Here is a 13823-nt window from a genome sequence, read left to right on the forward strand (position 1 = left end):
GACACAAGCGGACAATGCTCCAAATCCGTATCTTTGTGGGCTACCGCAAGCCCAGAAAGCATCAAGATTTAGTTATGACAGTGGACCTTCATCCATCAACGCCTGGAATGCTCCTCGCGAAAGCAAAGGGCTTATTTATCCTTTGGGCGCAACAGCTTGTCTGCACCCCACTTGGCATTGTCCTTTACCAGTTTAATCCAGTCCCGCCTCGACATCTGGCCATCACCTTCGCCAACACGAGTCTGGAATTGCCTCATAAGTTGGCCGACAGAGATACCCTGTGGATTGGCTGCAAGGGCTTGGGTGATCTCCCAAGCCTCAACCAGTCCACCCTGTCCTCCGGCTGCTGGGGTCGAAGGACCCGCTGCATTAGGAGACGCTGAGCCTACGAAAGAGGATAGATCAGTAAAAAGGGAACCGGCAATAACACAATAATGGAAAGACTCACCGGGAGACCGTTGTCCTTGCCCCGGGGCAGGACTTCCAGCTCTGGACCCCACGGGGGTACCTCTCGCACCAGTCCCAGTAACAAGCTTGATCTTTCGGACGCGTCCGCCATCTGACATCTCACCCTCGCCATCGCTGGTGGCACCAGCGTTCGCCTTGCCACGCTGCTGGCCCGGCATGGGCGTACTAGAGCGACTAGGCACGGCTGACCCGGTGGCCTGCTTCTTCTTCTTTCGGGCCAACTCGTTCTCGCTTGACTCAGATAAATTTGGAGAGCCCGGCCGCTTTAGCGACTTGCCTTTCTTAGCATTCTCAGCCGCCTTCTGCTTGCTAGAAGGAGTACTTGTACCCTTAGATGCAGTACCGGACTTCTGATCACCCTTCCCTTGGGCATCACCTTCTTTCTTAGCATCCGCATCTTCTTTTCCAGAGTCATCACTCTGCGAGTTGGTCAGTCATCATAAGCTCTAAAAAGCCTTAGTAGGTAAATACGCACCGAAGAATCTCCCCATCCGTCCTCCGAATCACTCATATACTCCATGTGCTTCTCGAGCTTCACAAGGGCACGTTGTGTTTCCTTGCCATGCAATTTGCGAGTTAGCTCCTCCATGAGCTCCTCCGCTTGTTCTTTCTCAACCGTATTCTCATCAGCGTCACCAAAAAGATTGGCACCCAGCTGCTCACGACGAATACGCTCGCGAGAATCCTTCACTTCTTCGTCCTTGTCGGATTCAAGACCCTGGTTCTCATCATCATCCTGAAACTCGTCTCCAGACATGTCAATGTCATCATGATCCTGCTTCTCTGACCTTGCAGCGGCTCTAAAAGTGCTGCTCTCCAGCTTGACTCGGGACGGGCCGTGGAGATATCGCCTGTACTCATCATACTCTGCTTCCTGTTTGGCCTTCTCCTGATCCCTCATGACCCAACGACCAGCGGTCATCTTCTTGTTCATCATCTTCTCTGCCTCATCCAGAGTGTAAGTCTTGAAGGGCGGCCTGTGGGTGAACTTGTAGTATTTCTCTAGCGGGATCACACGGAAGCCCATGTTATCCCGGACCAGAGCGACGTTGGACTCTGAGAGCGGTGCGGTGTAGGATCCAACCCAGACATTCTTCCCATCAGAATCATCCTCAAGAACCCAAGGAATGGACTCTTCGTAGCGAATGGTCGACTCTTTCTTTTGGGCATCCGTCGACCTGGGATAGTAGGTCTGGGCAGTTGACTTCTCTGGTTTCTGGTTCTGCTTTTTGGGATTGGCATCTTTCGCGACGGGCGCAATCTGCGACATATCAATAGCTCGTTGAGCATCCCGTTCAGCTTTGAGTTTTGCCAGCCGTTCAGCCTCAGCTTCGTCGGCGGGCGCCGGGGTCGGGCTGTCGTCCTTGATGGGTCTCCCTGCCGGCAATTGGCGAGGATCACGTCGGTGAAGATTGACAGGACGCTCAAACTGTAGGGGATTCGTAGGATCGACGTCATTGATAGACTTTGTCTGCGACAAGCGCATCACATGGAACCGGTTACCAGCCTTGATATCTCGCTTTGTGATGATGAGAGGAAACTCCTCGCCCCCCGCGGGCAATGGATCCCACCAACCGCCATTGGCGGCCCGTCGTGCTCGCCATGCCTTGATCTGATCGTCTCTTACAGTCGCAGTTCTGATGCCCAAATTCGGCTGCAACACTTTGCCAGGCAGCGAAGATCCATTCTGGACACCGTTCGACGGCTGCGCTGTGCCCGAGGCTCTCGGACGTTGGACAGGCTTCTTTCGCGCGACTAGAGGATCGGCAGTACGGGGTTTGCGTCGCAGTGGAGGAGCACCAGCAGGAGGTGGGTTGCGCCCGTTGGGCAGGCCAGATGGAGAGGCACTCATGACGACGGAGTGAGGGGAACGCGCCAGAGAACCGCGATGCTGGTCCCTTGCAGGCTGAGGTGAGAGTTCAACAGTGGCGGCAGATGTTGCGTCGCTGACTTAAAAGTTCCTTTCTAATGCTGGCGAGATGGCGTGAGTTCGGGCAAAGTAGAGGCGCGTATGAATTCTGAGATCTTGGCGAAGGAAATACGAGATCTCGCGTCTAGAGAACGCTTGCAGTTGACAAGTCGCCGATGATAGGCGCAAAGGCTCCAGAATCAAAGAACGCGGCAGGGAAGCGCGATTTCTTTGTTCTGGATGCGACGAAAATGGGTTCGGGCGCAGGACGACAGGCGTTGAGATGTCAAAGGTGAGAGAAAGTGAGGCGAAGGAAAATGGAGGAGGCTCATTGTGACATACTTCGTAGTAGTAGGTCGTACCTGCCTGCCTGGCGTTCCCATTGTGACCTAACAAGCTGCTACCATTTCCACATGTGAGGTACCCCCTGGTACCTTACAGCCAAAAGTCTGTGGTATCTGCACCAAAAGAGAAGCTAGCAGTACATGATAGATACGTACCTTATCGTGTTGCAATTCTGCACAGACCAGATGCGTCACTCAAGCTTCGCTAGGCCCAACTCAATGTACCTACTCTACTCCTCCACCAGGGTGATTAACGTTAATTTTCGAATACCTAGTAATGGAAGATACTCAAAATTGAGAGTCGAAATACTCATCAAGCTCTACAATCTTCTATTTATTATTATGTGCCTATCAACTATACAAAGGCAGTGACGTCTTGTTAAGGAGGTAGTGATACCCTTGCCGAAACTAACAATTATTACCCTGGCGGAGGAGTACCTATGTAGGTATCTATGTAGTCTGCTTAGAGGCCCTTGGTTGGTATTAGCTTGCATACGGAGTGAGCTTCTATCTTGCAGGGAGCTTTTCATCATCTCACACTCACACTTTCAGATCACCTAGCATCACCACCGGTTCGCGCCACTGCAAGAATGATAGGGGACACCAGCAGCGTTCTGTTTCATCACCATCTCCAGAGACCGCTTGACAACATCTGTGGCACCCTTTGACAGGGCAGATTATCCCGTTTGCCTTACCTGGGCCACAAAGCCAGCAAAAGCCAGCAAACCCCACTACTGGCTGACTGGCCTGATTCGAATCTGTCCCAATTGTCGAGCTTCGCTTGCACCTGAGGGGTTGAGGGGCAGCTGTATCAGCCCAGTCACGGCGTGAAGGGCCACTTCTCAGCGCCCGATTTCAGCGCCGTGTCTTGAGTCACGGTATAACATCCGGTCGCGTTGTGCGAACCTTCCAGGGTCCTACAGCTCGTTCCTTCCGAGACCTCAAAGTGCCGTTGTCCTTTCGTGGAGGTGGAGCCCTTCCTGACTGGACGGACTCAACATCTGAACCCTTCGCCAGAGCTCCCTTCCTGATCGTCGCATAGCTCCCTTGAGGCTTATGCTTGACTCTACTCTTTGATCGAGGTGGTTCTACTCTTCAACGTTTGTTTTCTTGAAACTGTCATTTCCACTACTTTGTTTGCGTTCTCTTCTTAGCAACAGCAGCAGAGTACCTGCATGTGCGCATCTTGTTGGACTGATTGGGGCTCTCAAGTCCCTCACGCAATCTTTCCTACTTCCTGCGGTGACCTTCCGGGATTGCTAGCACCTTTCTGTCGTCTGATCTCAGCCTTCCAGGCCCGGTGGTTCTTCACACTTGTTTGAGTACTGCCAATCTTGGCTGGATCCCTGTTAGAAGCATAAGCAACAATGCAGGCAACGCAGGGCAATGGCGCTCCTCTCGAGGATCGGTTGCGAAATCTAATCCTGAATAACTCCGATAATGATGGTAATCAAAGCACCTCTCAGCAAGATGCACCTCTGGACGTTGGAATAGAAGAGGCTACCAGCACGAGCAAGCAGTCACAGGGGCAAAAAGGTCGCAAACGGCCCAATCAGGCTCAACGGCGGCAAATGTCTGCTCAGTTGTCCATCCCTATCGACCATCGTCCGCCTCAATCTCAAGCATCTCGATCCTTTGCAAGCCCTGCTTCCGGGTATGGTAATCGCCAACACAACTCCTCAGGTCAGCAAAGGGACCAACGCCCTCAATCAGCCACTTTCCGGCCCACATATCAAAATCAGGGATACCCAAATCCTCCTCTCTCCGGCGGTTCATACCCGTCTCAAGCGCGTCACCAACAGTCTCCATCATATCCAGGCTTTGTGCCCGCCAGGGAGCGCCATGACTGGAGACCACAACATGGTCACCAGGGGGAGTTCGGGGGCAGGAATCAGCATGGAGGACAACAATTTGATTCCACGTCATCGAGACACCCAAGACACTCGGGTGGTACTCTTTTCAACCCGAGGCAGAATCACGTCAGACCTGAAGACTTGAAGAGCCAGGTAGCCCTGCTCGAGAGCTTGTGCAATGAGATCCTCGTCAATGCTGAAATTGAACATGCTGAGATCATGGAGAAGGAGTCGTTCAGAATTATGATTGAGCAGATCTGCCGCGCAGCTGTTACTCAACATGAGCGGGAACAAAACGGTCTGGGAAATTTTCCCCCTATGAGTGTACAACTCAAGTGTTTTGGGAGCTTGTCCTCTGGTTTCGCAACAAAGGCTTCAGATATGGATTTGGGGCTTATTTCTCCATTATCAATACCCCAGCCGGATTCCAACGACTCCGCTATACCTCGAGTGATTGAGAAAGCTTTTCTTGATGTTGGACTCGGAGCGCGCCTGCTTACAAGAACACGTGTTCCAATCATCAAGCTTTGTGAGAAGCCTCCAGAAAAACTCCTACATGATCTACGTGAGGAGCGATTGAAGTGGGAGAAAGGTCTAGATGATGATGCAGCAGCCGAGGAGGAAGATAGACACGAAGACGTGACCGACGGTCTGACGCGTCAGACAGATCCTGCCGACAGCAATAATGCAGGTCATAGCTCGAAGTTATCTGATGCTGGTGGACTTCCTGGAAGTGAAAAGTACCAGCAATCATTAGACAATTTTAAGCAAGGCGCCAACGTTCACCTACTTGGCTACTACAACATGGCAAAACGACTCCTGAGGAAGCTGGGCGGTAGGGATATCAGTCACTCAACCGCCGCCGACTTCAGCGCAGAGGATTTCAAGATACTCAATGATGTCTGCCATGCCTTTCTGCGAGGTCTCGCGGATGACGCGTTGAGGACTAGCCTGGAAAGCTACGTATCTTTGACCTTTGAACGGTCACCCAGCACCAACATGCCATCAAACCGTTCTCTAGCCGGGGTTTTCACCCAGATGGAAGGCGAGAGGCTTGCTTTGATGTGGGAATGTCGTCATATACATGAAAAGGATGATCACCAAGAAGGTCTCGCTCAGAAGAGGATTGACTTCTGGAAAGACGTACAGAACAAGCTCACATTTGGCTTAGACCCCTTGGCCTACAACAGGGAGCTCCAATTAGCTGCAGACCAGCTGAAGAGAATTCCGTCGATTGAATTAATGCTCCTTGAGCAAGCGCAGTACGAAACAGCATCACAGTATCACAGCAGGGCAATAAAGCTCATGCTTGATCTTGGTGGTCATGACTCTGCATCTCCGTCAAATGAGATACTTTCCGCAGTAATACGACACTACATAGCAGGCATTTCGCACGAGGACATAAGGGAGCAAGTCACGGCGTTTGCAGAATCTCTCGGAAATCTCAGTCTCAAGGCTGTCGCAAGGAGGCACAAATCCCTCCAACTTGCCAAGGAATTTGACAAGGCATTGGAAAAAGACTTGTACGCTGAAGAAGATGCCACCGCCATCAAAGCATATCTGCCGCTTCTGCGGAGCCCCATGAAACCGACAGACAAGATGGGAGAGTATTTCGACTTCGTCATACCCGTTACCGCGGAGTTATCCCACCTGTTAGCAAAGATTAACACTTTGTCCGACCCGGCAAAGCTGGCTCCTAATCAGCCACGAGATCCGTACAAAGATCGTCTGGAGTTCCCGAAGTCTGGAGTTGGAGTACAATGTGATATCAACTTCTCCGCACATCTAGCACTGCACAATACCCTTCTTCTTCGGTGCTACTCGCACACAGATCCTCGAGTCAGACCACTAGTATTGTTTGTAAAACATTGGGCCAAAGTGCGTGGCATCAACACTCCTTACAGGGGTACGCTTAGCAGTTATGGATATGTACTCATGATGCTGCATTACCTTGTCAACGTCGCCCAGCCTTTTGTGTGTCCGAATCTCCAAGCGATAGCACCTCCACCCGATCCAAATCTCCCACCGGAAATTGTCGAAGAGACAATGGTCTGCAAAGGTAGAAACGTTCAGTTCTGGAGGGACGAGGATGCGATCAAAAACCTGGCACGACAGGGCAGCCTTACGCAGAACCAGGACTCTATTGGATATCTCATTCGCGGCTTCTTCGAATACTTCGCACAGAGCAACATGATGAGTACTATCCAGATACGTGGATTTGATTGGGGTCGAGATGTGCTGAGTATTCGAACACATGGTGGGCTCCTGAGCAAGCAAGAAAAGGGATGGACTGGTGCGAAGACCGTGTTCGAGGTCCAGAATAAGGGTGCTCCACCGCCAGCTTCGGAGCCGCATCTAATGCAAGCAAACCCTCAGACTCCAATAGAGTCAAGTACACCCACCCCGACGACCACTCCCTCGCAGCCGCTTCCGTCACCTGGCGAACCTCCCAAGTCGTCACATGACAAGTCTAAAGGGGGCGAGGTGAAGGAGATTCGGCACAGATATTTGTTTGCCATTGAAGATCCTTTCGAGCTGGACCACAATGTGGCGCGGACGGTCACACATAATGGAATTGTCGCCATAAGAGACGAGTTCCGCAGAGCATGGAGAATCATTAGAAATGCAGGCCGAAATGTGGTACCTGAGGATTTGCTCGAGGATGTGACGGCGGACAAGAAGCGAGAACGCGATTCTTTCTCCGAGCTCCTCGTTGAGATTCACGGGAACAAGCTTTTCGACGAGTGAGGCGATCACACTGTCGCCCGCGCAGCCCGCTGTGTAATAGGACCATGTACCATCAAACCATAGCAACTTTACATCCATCAGTGGTGGACTAGTAACTACACAGAGTTACTTTGCATCATGAGCTAGGTCAAAGGCTCTTGTTCTGATTGTCGCATTACATCAGCTATTACCTAGATAGCTTGATAGTCAAGAATGTGAAGATTATGAGTAAAGTCCATTCCACCCCTGATGCATCCCGCCAAGAAATTTGTCTTGGATCCTGTGAGATAGGCGCCCCACGTTTTCCGTGTCATTCTGGATTTTTCCAATCTGTCCTTCTAGATTTCTTGCTTCGAATATCCTGTTACTACTGTTCTTTGTCTAATGAACTGGTTCGGCAACTCTTGATATGATTGGACGGTCTCGCGTCTAAGTCTCTTTGTCTCGCAAGCCTTGAGCATACTTGATAATTCTTTAGACAGTAGGAGATAGCTGCCGGAAGCGGCACGATTGAGCTCTTTGGGCATTTCCTTTATTAGATGTCAAAAGTATAGAGAAACATAGCATTCAGCCCTGGATCTAAGGATTGTCGAAGACGACAAGCATGTAGTCTGTCATATATGGCCAAAGAAGCCATCTCTTTTAAGTAGTTCACCAGATCAATCACGTCCGTTGCCCCAAGCACTGAGGGAGCGTCTTCAAAAGTGAAGAGAGTCTATTATCTCCAGCAACTGATGTGAAAGAGAAATCAACCGCAATGCCTCCCAAGAAGTTAGTTCCCAGCATCAAGACCGAGATAGGCTTGGAGTGGAGAGCATTAGCCATCCGAGCAGCGCCTGCTCAAGCCGCACAGAACTCCCCTTCTCCTCCAACAGATACGCCCTGCCCGCCGCCGCCTCCTCCTCCGCCTAAGCCGCCTAAGCCTCCCAAGCTTCCAGCAATTGTAAGCAAAGTACCTCGCCGGCGGAGGCGCGAAGACGACAATCCCTGTCCAGACCGGGTCTACCGCTTACGGAGAGGACCACACTATCGGCCTGGTTCCGAAGGGGAGAAACTCGCTCCTGATGTTGGTGGGGCTGGCGACGAGGTTGTCATAGCCAGGGGGGAGTTAGATGTATCTGTGTCCGAGGGCGGTGGTAGTCAGCAGAGTGCTGGCGATATAGCACAGCTTGTGCTCAACAACCTCCTCGGGAAAGATGTGCAGCCGATCATCGCTGTGGCGCCGAATAGCGAGGGCAAAATGATTGAGCGACTCAAGATCTCTATCCGCTCGGCTGATGACAAGGGCGAGCAACAGAGGCCGGCAGCCACGCAGACTGTCCCGGGTCAAAGCGGCCAGGAGAGTGATGCTGCCGCTAGGAAGAGACTTTGGCTGCGAGATCTGGAGACTATTCGGCGTCCCGAGCCGTTGGTGCCTGTGGGAAGCAAGGTACTGGAAGTGACGATCCCAAAGACTCGTACCAGTAAAGCCAACACCAAGAAAGATGACGGCCAGGAGCTAGAGGTGATCAACTTGACAGAAGACTCGCCAACAAAAAGCAGCCAGAGTACAACAGATATGGATCCGCCATCGTTCTATGGACTGTCAGATGAGAAGTTGCTCATCTTCCAGGATCAAAATACTGACCAGGGGAAGACCCCTGCGCCCACCGAGGGTCTGGAGCATCATAGGCTGCTCATGAAGAAGTTCCGCGACACGTATAATTTACCAAGTGACCTATCAAAGGAAGAAGAAGCTGAGGTTTATGGAGACGTCTCCTCTGTCTACTCTTATGAGGAGGGATGGCCGAATGACCACGACCAAGCACACAAGGCGTTATACAAAGCAGAATTGACAACAGGAAAGCGCAAGCACAGAACCCCTCTGATCAAGGGTCTTCCGCTTGTGGAAGAGGTGCCATTTCTCTGCATACCCAATTACCAAGGGGCATCCGGGGAGTGCTTCTGGAAGGCAATTGCAATCCACATCTACGGGGACTGGAGATACCATCACAGAGTCAAGGGAGAGCATTTCGCACACTTCTGCCATATCCTTCGAGAGAGTAAGCATCCGCGGCACGAATCATACAAGGCTCTCAACAAGAAATTCTACGCGACTAAGACGAGTCCGGAGGGCGGTAAGCCCACCAATACATGCGCGAATCTATATCAGATCTTGTGTATGCCTAGCACATACACGCCGCTGAATATGTTTGATGTCACCGCAGATCTATACCACGTTTTCCTCATCATCTACACACTAAACGAAAAGCAAGAGATCACTTTTGTGACAACTAGGGGATCGTACAACTCCAGACATCTTTTCATTTTGTATGTAGGCAACAATCACTACCAGCCTCTGGTACCCAACGAGTTCTGGGCGTCCGAATTCAGACTGCCAATGATCACGCTAGAGTCTACGAACGTGTACCCTGGCTTGCTTGGAGTGCCGCTAACAAACGCTTTGAAGGCCAAGGACGGCATTGAACATCGATGGAGGAGAGAGACCGACCGACAGGTCGCACAGCCAATGTTCGTAGAACATCAACCTTCTATAGACGGCTCCTTTATATCGCGGTATGGAATAGATGTGAAACGAGGAGGGGAAAGTTTATCAATTATGAAGTAGCTTTGAGACGGTATGAAGTTCGGCAGCCATTCCTACACAAATAGCGCCGGAAGGCTTTTGAGAATCCAACGAATGGCAGAAAGACAAAATAGAGGTTGTCACACAAGTGCGCTCATGTTTGCAATTATGTCCGAGAGTGTTATCTTGCCCATTGTCCACCAACCGGATGGAAGTGGCCACGAGTGCCATGACAAAGGGCCTTCTGAAATCGAGTACATTCTACCAACGCTCCGTTAGAGACTCATCCATGGAGAGCGGACGAGGCCCTGCTGCCCAGAGGCAGCATCGCTGGGAAAGGAAAGAGAGAAAGAGGAAGGAGAACACAGTCATGATGTGCACGAAATAGAGCTGTGCTCAAAGATCGTCTTAGCAAGACGATAAAGTGGTATCTGATTTGGTTAATGTCTCTAAACCGCCCCTTCCGATAAGCCATGTCCGTATAGCAACCATGCCAGACGCCGCGCTCATGTCCCGCCAGTCATCACAGTCATATCTTACCCTCACAAATTATACAGAGTAGTAAGCAAAAGAAGAAGCAGCCAGAGGCTCTTACAGAGTTTGTCGCTTATCGCGACCCCAGAAGCCAGAGTCCTAGTCTGCAATGTGTTGGAACAGGGGCGAGATCGATTCTCCATAATGGTTGCGTCGGATGGCTTCTGACAACAAGTATGACAGGTCCAGGACTACGAGCTTGCTGGCATTCCTCGCCTTCTCTTCGCGTATAGGATAGCTGTTTGTGACGACGATTGTGTCAATGCATTCGCAAGCCTGCATTTGCGCAAGGCAATCTCCTCCGAAAACACCATGGGTCGCGATACAGTAGACTTTCTTGGCAAAGCCACGCTTCATGACCGTCTCGGCGGCAGCAATCCATGAGCCTGCCTTGTCTATCATGTCATCGACAATGAAGACTGAGCGGTTTCTAACGTCGCCAACCAGCGTGATCATGTGCTCCACCTTAGGATCCTTGAGCTTGTCTTCCTCTTCATCAGAGCTTCCATCAGCATCGCCTGATCCGCCTAAAGCATGAGGTTCGGGAGCGAAGAACGAAGATGCATGGGACATGGCCATTGGGTCATCATCCGGTACGTTTGTATCGGCCGCTGAGGTGGCTGGGGAAGGAAAATCATCCGGAACAATGTGGCCTTGGTACAGCCGTCCATGGGTGACCTCCGGCGCTCGTTGATCATTATAACTGCTGCCTTCGCCTTCAGTCTCAGTCTCCTCATCCTGTTGATCTGCCTGGGAGGCTTGAGATCGACTGGGATGGTGTCTAGATCGATTGGGGATGTTAGTTGTTCGCAACGGCGGCCCATTAGACCGTCGAGGAGAACCTTGTGCATCAGCGACGATGCGTGATGGTCGTCCTTGGGAGCTGTCTGGCGTGTGGCGCGCAGAATCTCCATTCTCCAGATCATCTCTTGTGGAGCTCGATCCAACAGTTGCAGGATCGAGAGGTTCTAGACTGTCCAACTGGTTCATGATCATGCTTGAAGTCATGTTGGCCCCTGCTCTCTTCTTGTCTGTTGTGACAATTCCGAAGTTCAGCTTCAAAGCATCGGCAAGCGATGTAACTCTCTTTGTGCCACCCGGGTTCTTTGACACCACCACAGCTTCCTTCCAATTAGGAACGTTATGCCGGATCCAGCGGGCAATCAACGGCTCGGCATGAAGGTTATCGACAGGGCACTTGAAGAAGCCTTGCATCTGGGAGGCATGCAGATCCACGGTAATGACATGCTTTACTCCTGCTACGTTGAGGAGGTTGGACAGCATGCGTGCTGTGATGGCTCCTCGGTGGGACTTTTTCTTCGACTGACGGCTGTAAGGGAAGTACGGTAGAACAGCTTCACAGTGTGTTAGCCAGATGAGTCAAATGAGGAGAGGGCTTCATGCTCACCAGTGACCTTGTTCGCTGAGCCACCTTTGCAGGCGGAGATCATGATCAGTAGCTCCATGATTGTGTCATTGATCTTGGGGCTGCCGGACTGCACCACGAAGACATCCTTCTCTCGAACACTCGTCAGAATTCTTACACTTGTTTCGCCCTAGAAAAATGGCCAGTGCCACGGTCAGTCTCGATGTCTACACTCTTTCAAAGCAATTGAAGGCGCTCCCTCGCTCGCTTGCTCTCAAAGCCGCAGCCGCCCCCTGCATCGTCATCCTCGCGCGGCCACGCAGCAGACAGAGCTAGAGGCAGAGCTGAGCTGAGCAGAGGGGAGAAGTAGGAGGAAGGAGATGGGATGGGGAAAGAGCACCACAAACATTTGAGAATTGCGTGAGCTCCGCCTCGGCCGGAGCCATACCCAGGTTCTCACATATCTTGCCTGTGAGAGCTGGGCAGGACGAGCCCGCGAAAATCAGCGTTCCTCGCATGATGGCAGGTCAGATTTTTGCAGGCGGTGGGAGGAGGGAAAGCTTTTAAATTTGAGCAGAGCTAAAAATGCCCCGAGCAGCCTTTTGACTGCGGGGCCTGTTTCCCTGTCCGCTGCGCACGGACCATGTGCTCTTCCATGGACCAGTAATGGCTTCATATGATATGATGATCTTCAGCCACAGCCCCGGCTGCTAGCTGGTTGCTTTTCTCTCAGCTAAAGTTCTTTCAATACGGCCATTTCGTCGATGGTCCCTGTAACCGCCCTCTGCTGCTGAAGTGAATCGATGAGCACATTAGCCTAGAACATCGAAAGGGTTACGTAATGAAGCGGCTGCTCGGTGTTGTATCGTTGACCTGTTTGTTTTCTTGTCTCTGTTTTTCTTTCTGGGCTTCCGTCCTCGTGGTGTTTCGAAAGGAATATCTGAGGCGAGATCGGCTGTTTTTCTTAACATGTCTAGGCCACCAGACTGTTTGAGTCGAACAAAGATCGTAGATAAATCGCCGATCGTGGGAAATTGTGATATTGTAGGGAGAGATGTGAGTTCTACCTTTAGTTCGGTTTGGTGTTTGGGTAGAGCGTCTCCAAAGACTTGCTGTAGAAAGCCGAGAACCTGTTGCAGGATTCTTAACGAGTAGAGATATCCCTGAACCTGAGCCGCAAGGTGAATTGTGTCCCAGGATGTAATGTCGAGCTGCCCATTGCACTTTGCCGCTAGTCTCCATTGCTCCAGCGTCAAAGCCTCCTTTTCCAGCTCTTTAGCTTGGAGGAGGTCTTGATCCATGGACAGCACGATCCACTGCAGGTGTTGCAGCTTTAAATTCTTCTTGATCTTCTCAATTGAAGCAAGGAGATCTTTGCTCGACTCGACAAGCTCTGCAGGTTGAGGTAGCGGGATCTGCCGACCCTTGGAGACCTTGGACTGCGCGCGTCGATACTCTGCCACAGAAGACAGCCCTTTGCGGAAATTGTACAGGTTCATCAAGCCGTAGGCAACTTGACGTATAGATACGCTGGATTCCCAAGCACTTGTTCGATCCCAACGATCAAGAAGTGGCGGAAGGAAAATGGTTATCTCACGATCCGGCAACCCTCCAACTTCTGCACTATAAGCAGCCGCATCTCCAGTCCATTGCAGAATAAATTCAGATACTCTAGGGTCCAGTCCAGACAGATAAAGGGGCATGCCCAGATCCACAGGTAAAGTAAGCCGATATTGAGAGACGAATTCATTGTACTCGTCGAGATTTTTTGAGCTCGAATGTTTCACCTTGGACCGCTTGACAACTTCTGAGAATGGTGGATACGGGTCCATTTGCAGTTCAAACCCCAAGGACAGGAGCCCTTCTTCAGCGACAAGAGAGAGTCTTTCCATCAGGTGCTTCGTGGTGAACACCAAACCAGACACACTCGTCAGAGTCGATTCGATCTCTAGGCCTCGAGTGCTGGACTTCACATTTTCAGGAGCATTATTGTTATCGACATCTTTGAAAAACACCACACTTCCCTCCGACCCAAGGTTGTATAAAAGCAGATCAG

The 13823-nt window shown here is 51.3% G+C and overlaps 4 protein-coding genes across 4 annotated transcripts; 2 read left to right on the forward strand and 2 right to left on the reverse strand.

Annotated features, from left to right (window-relative positions):
* Positions 1-131: 131 nt before the first annotated feature.
* UCRPA7_535 (putative transcription initiation factor iif subunit alpha protein) lies at positions 132-2760 on the reverse strand (the record flags this gene model as incomplete). Its single annotated transcript, XM_007913130.1, has 4 exons — positions 132-385; positions 449-887; positions 944-2374; positions 2740-2760. The coding sequence occupies 4 exons, from the start codon at positions 2758-2760 to the stop codon at positions 132-134; spliced, it is 2145 nt and encodes a 714-aa protein (XP_007911321.1).
* Positions 2761-4955: 2195 nt separating this feature from the next.
* UCRPA7_536 (putative caffeine-induced death protein 1 protein) lies at positions 4956-7322 on the forward strand (the record flags this gene model as incomplete). Its single annotated transcript, XM_007913131.1, has 1 exon — positions 4956-7322. One exon carries the CDS (start codon positions 4956-4958, stop codon positions 7320-7322), a length of 2367 nt encoding a protein of 788 aa, XP_007911322.1.
* A 1219-nt stretch (positions 7323-8541) lies between these two features.
* UCRPA7_537 (hypothetical protein) lies at positions 8542-10255 on the forward strand (the record flags this gene model as incomplete). The annotated part of the gene is made up of 2 exons (XM_007913132.1): positions 8542-9812; positions 10147-10255. The coding sequence occupies 2 exons, from the start codon at positions 8542-8544 to the stop codon at positions 10253-10255; spliced, it is 1380 nt and encodes a 459-aa protein (XP_007911323.1).
* Positions 10256-10500: 245 nt separating this feature from the next.
* UCRPA7_538 (putative ribose-phosphate pyrophosphokinase protein) lies at positions 10501-12285 on the reverse strand (the record flags this gene model as incomplete). The annotated part of the gene is made up of 3 exons (XM_007913133.1): positions 10501-11756; positions 11810-11957; positions 12175-12285. The coding sequence occupies 3 exons, from the start codon at positions 12283-12285 to the stop codon at positions 10501-10503; spliced, it is 1515 nt and encodes a 504-aa protein (XP_007911324.1).
* Between the last annotated feature and the right edge of the window lie 1538 nt (positions 12286-13823).

This window comes from Phaeoacremonium minimum (genome assembly GCF_000392275.1).
Source record: "Phaeoacremonium minimum UCRPA7 unplaced genomic scaffold PA7_03_scaffold_39, whole genome shotgun sequence".
Lineage (NCBI taxonomy): Eukaryota > Fungi > Ascomycota > Sordariomycetes > Togniniales > Togniniaceae > Phaeoacremonium > Phaeoacremonium minimum.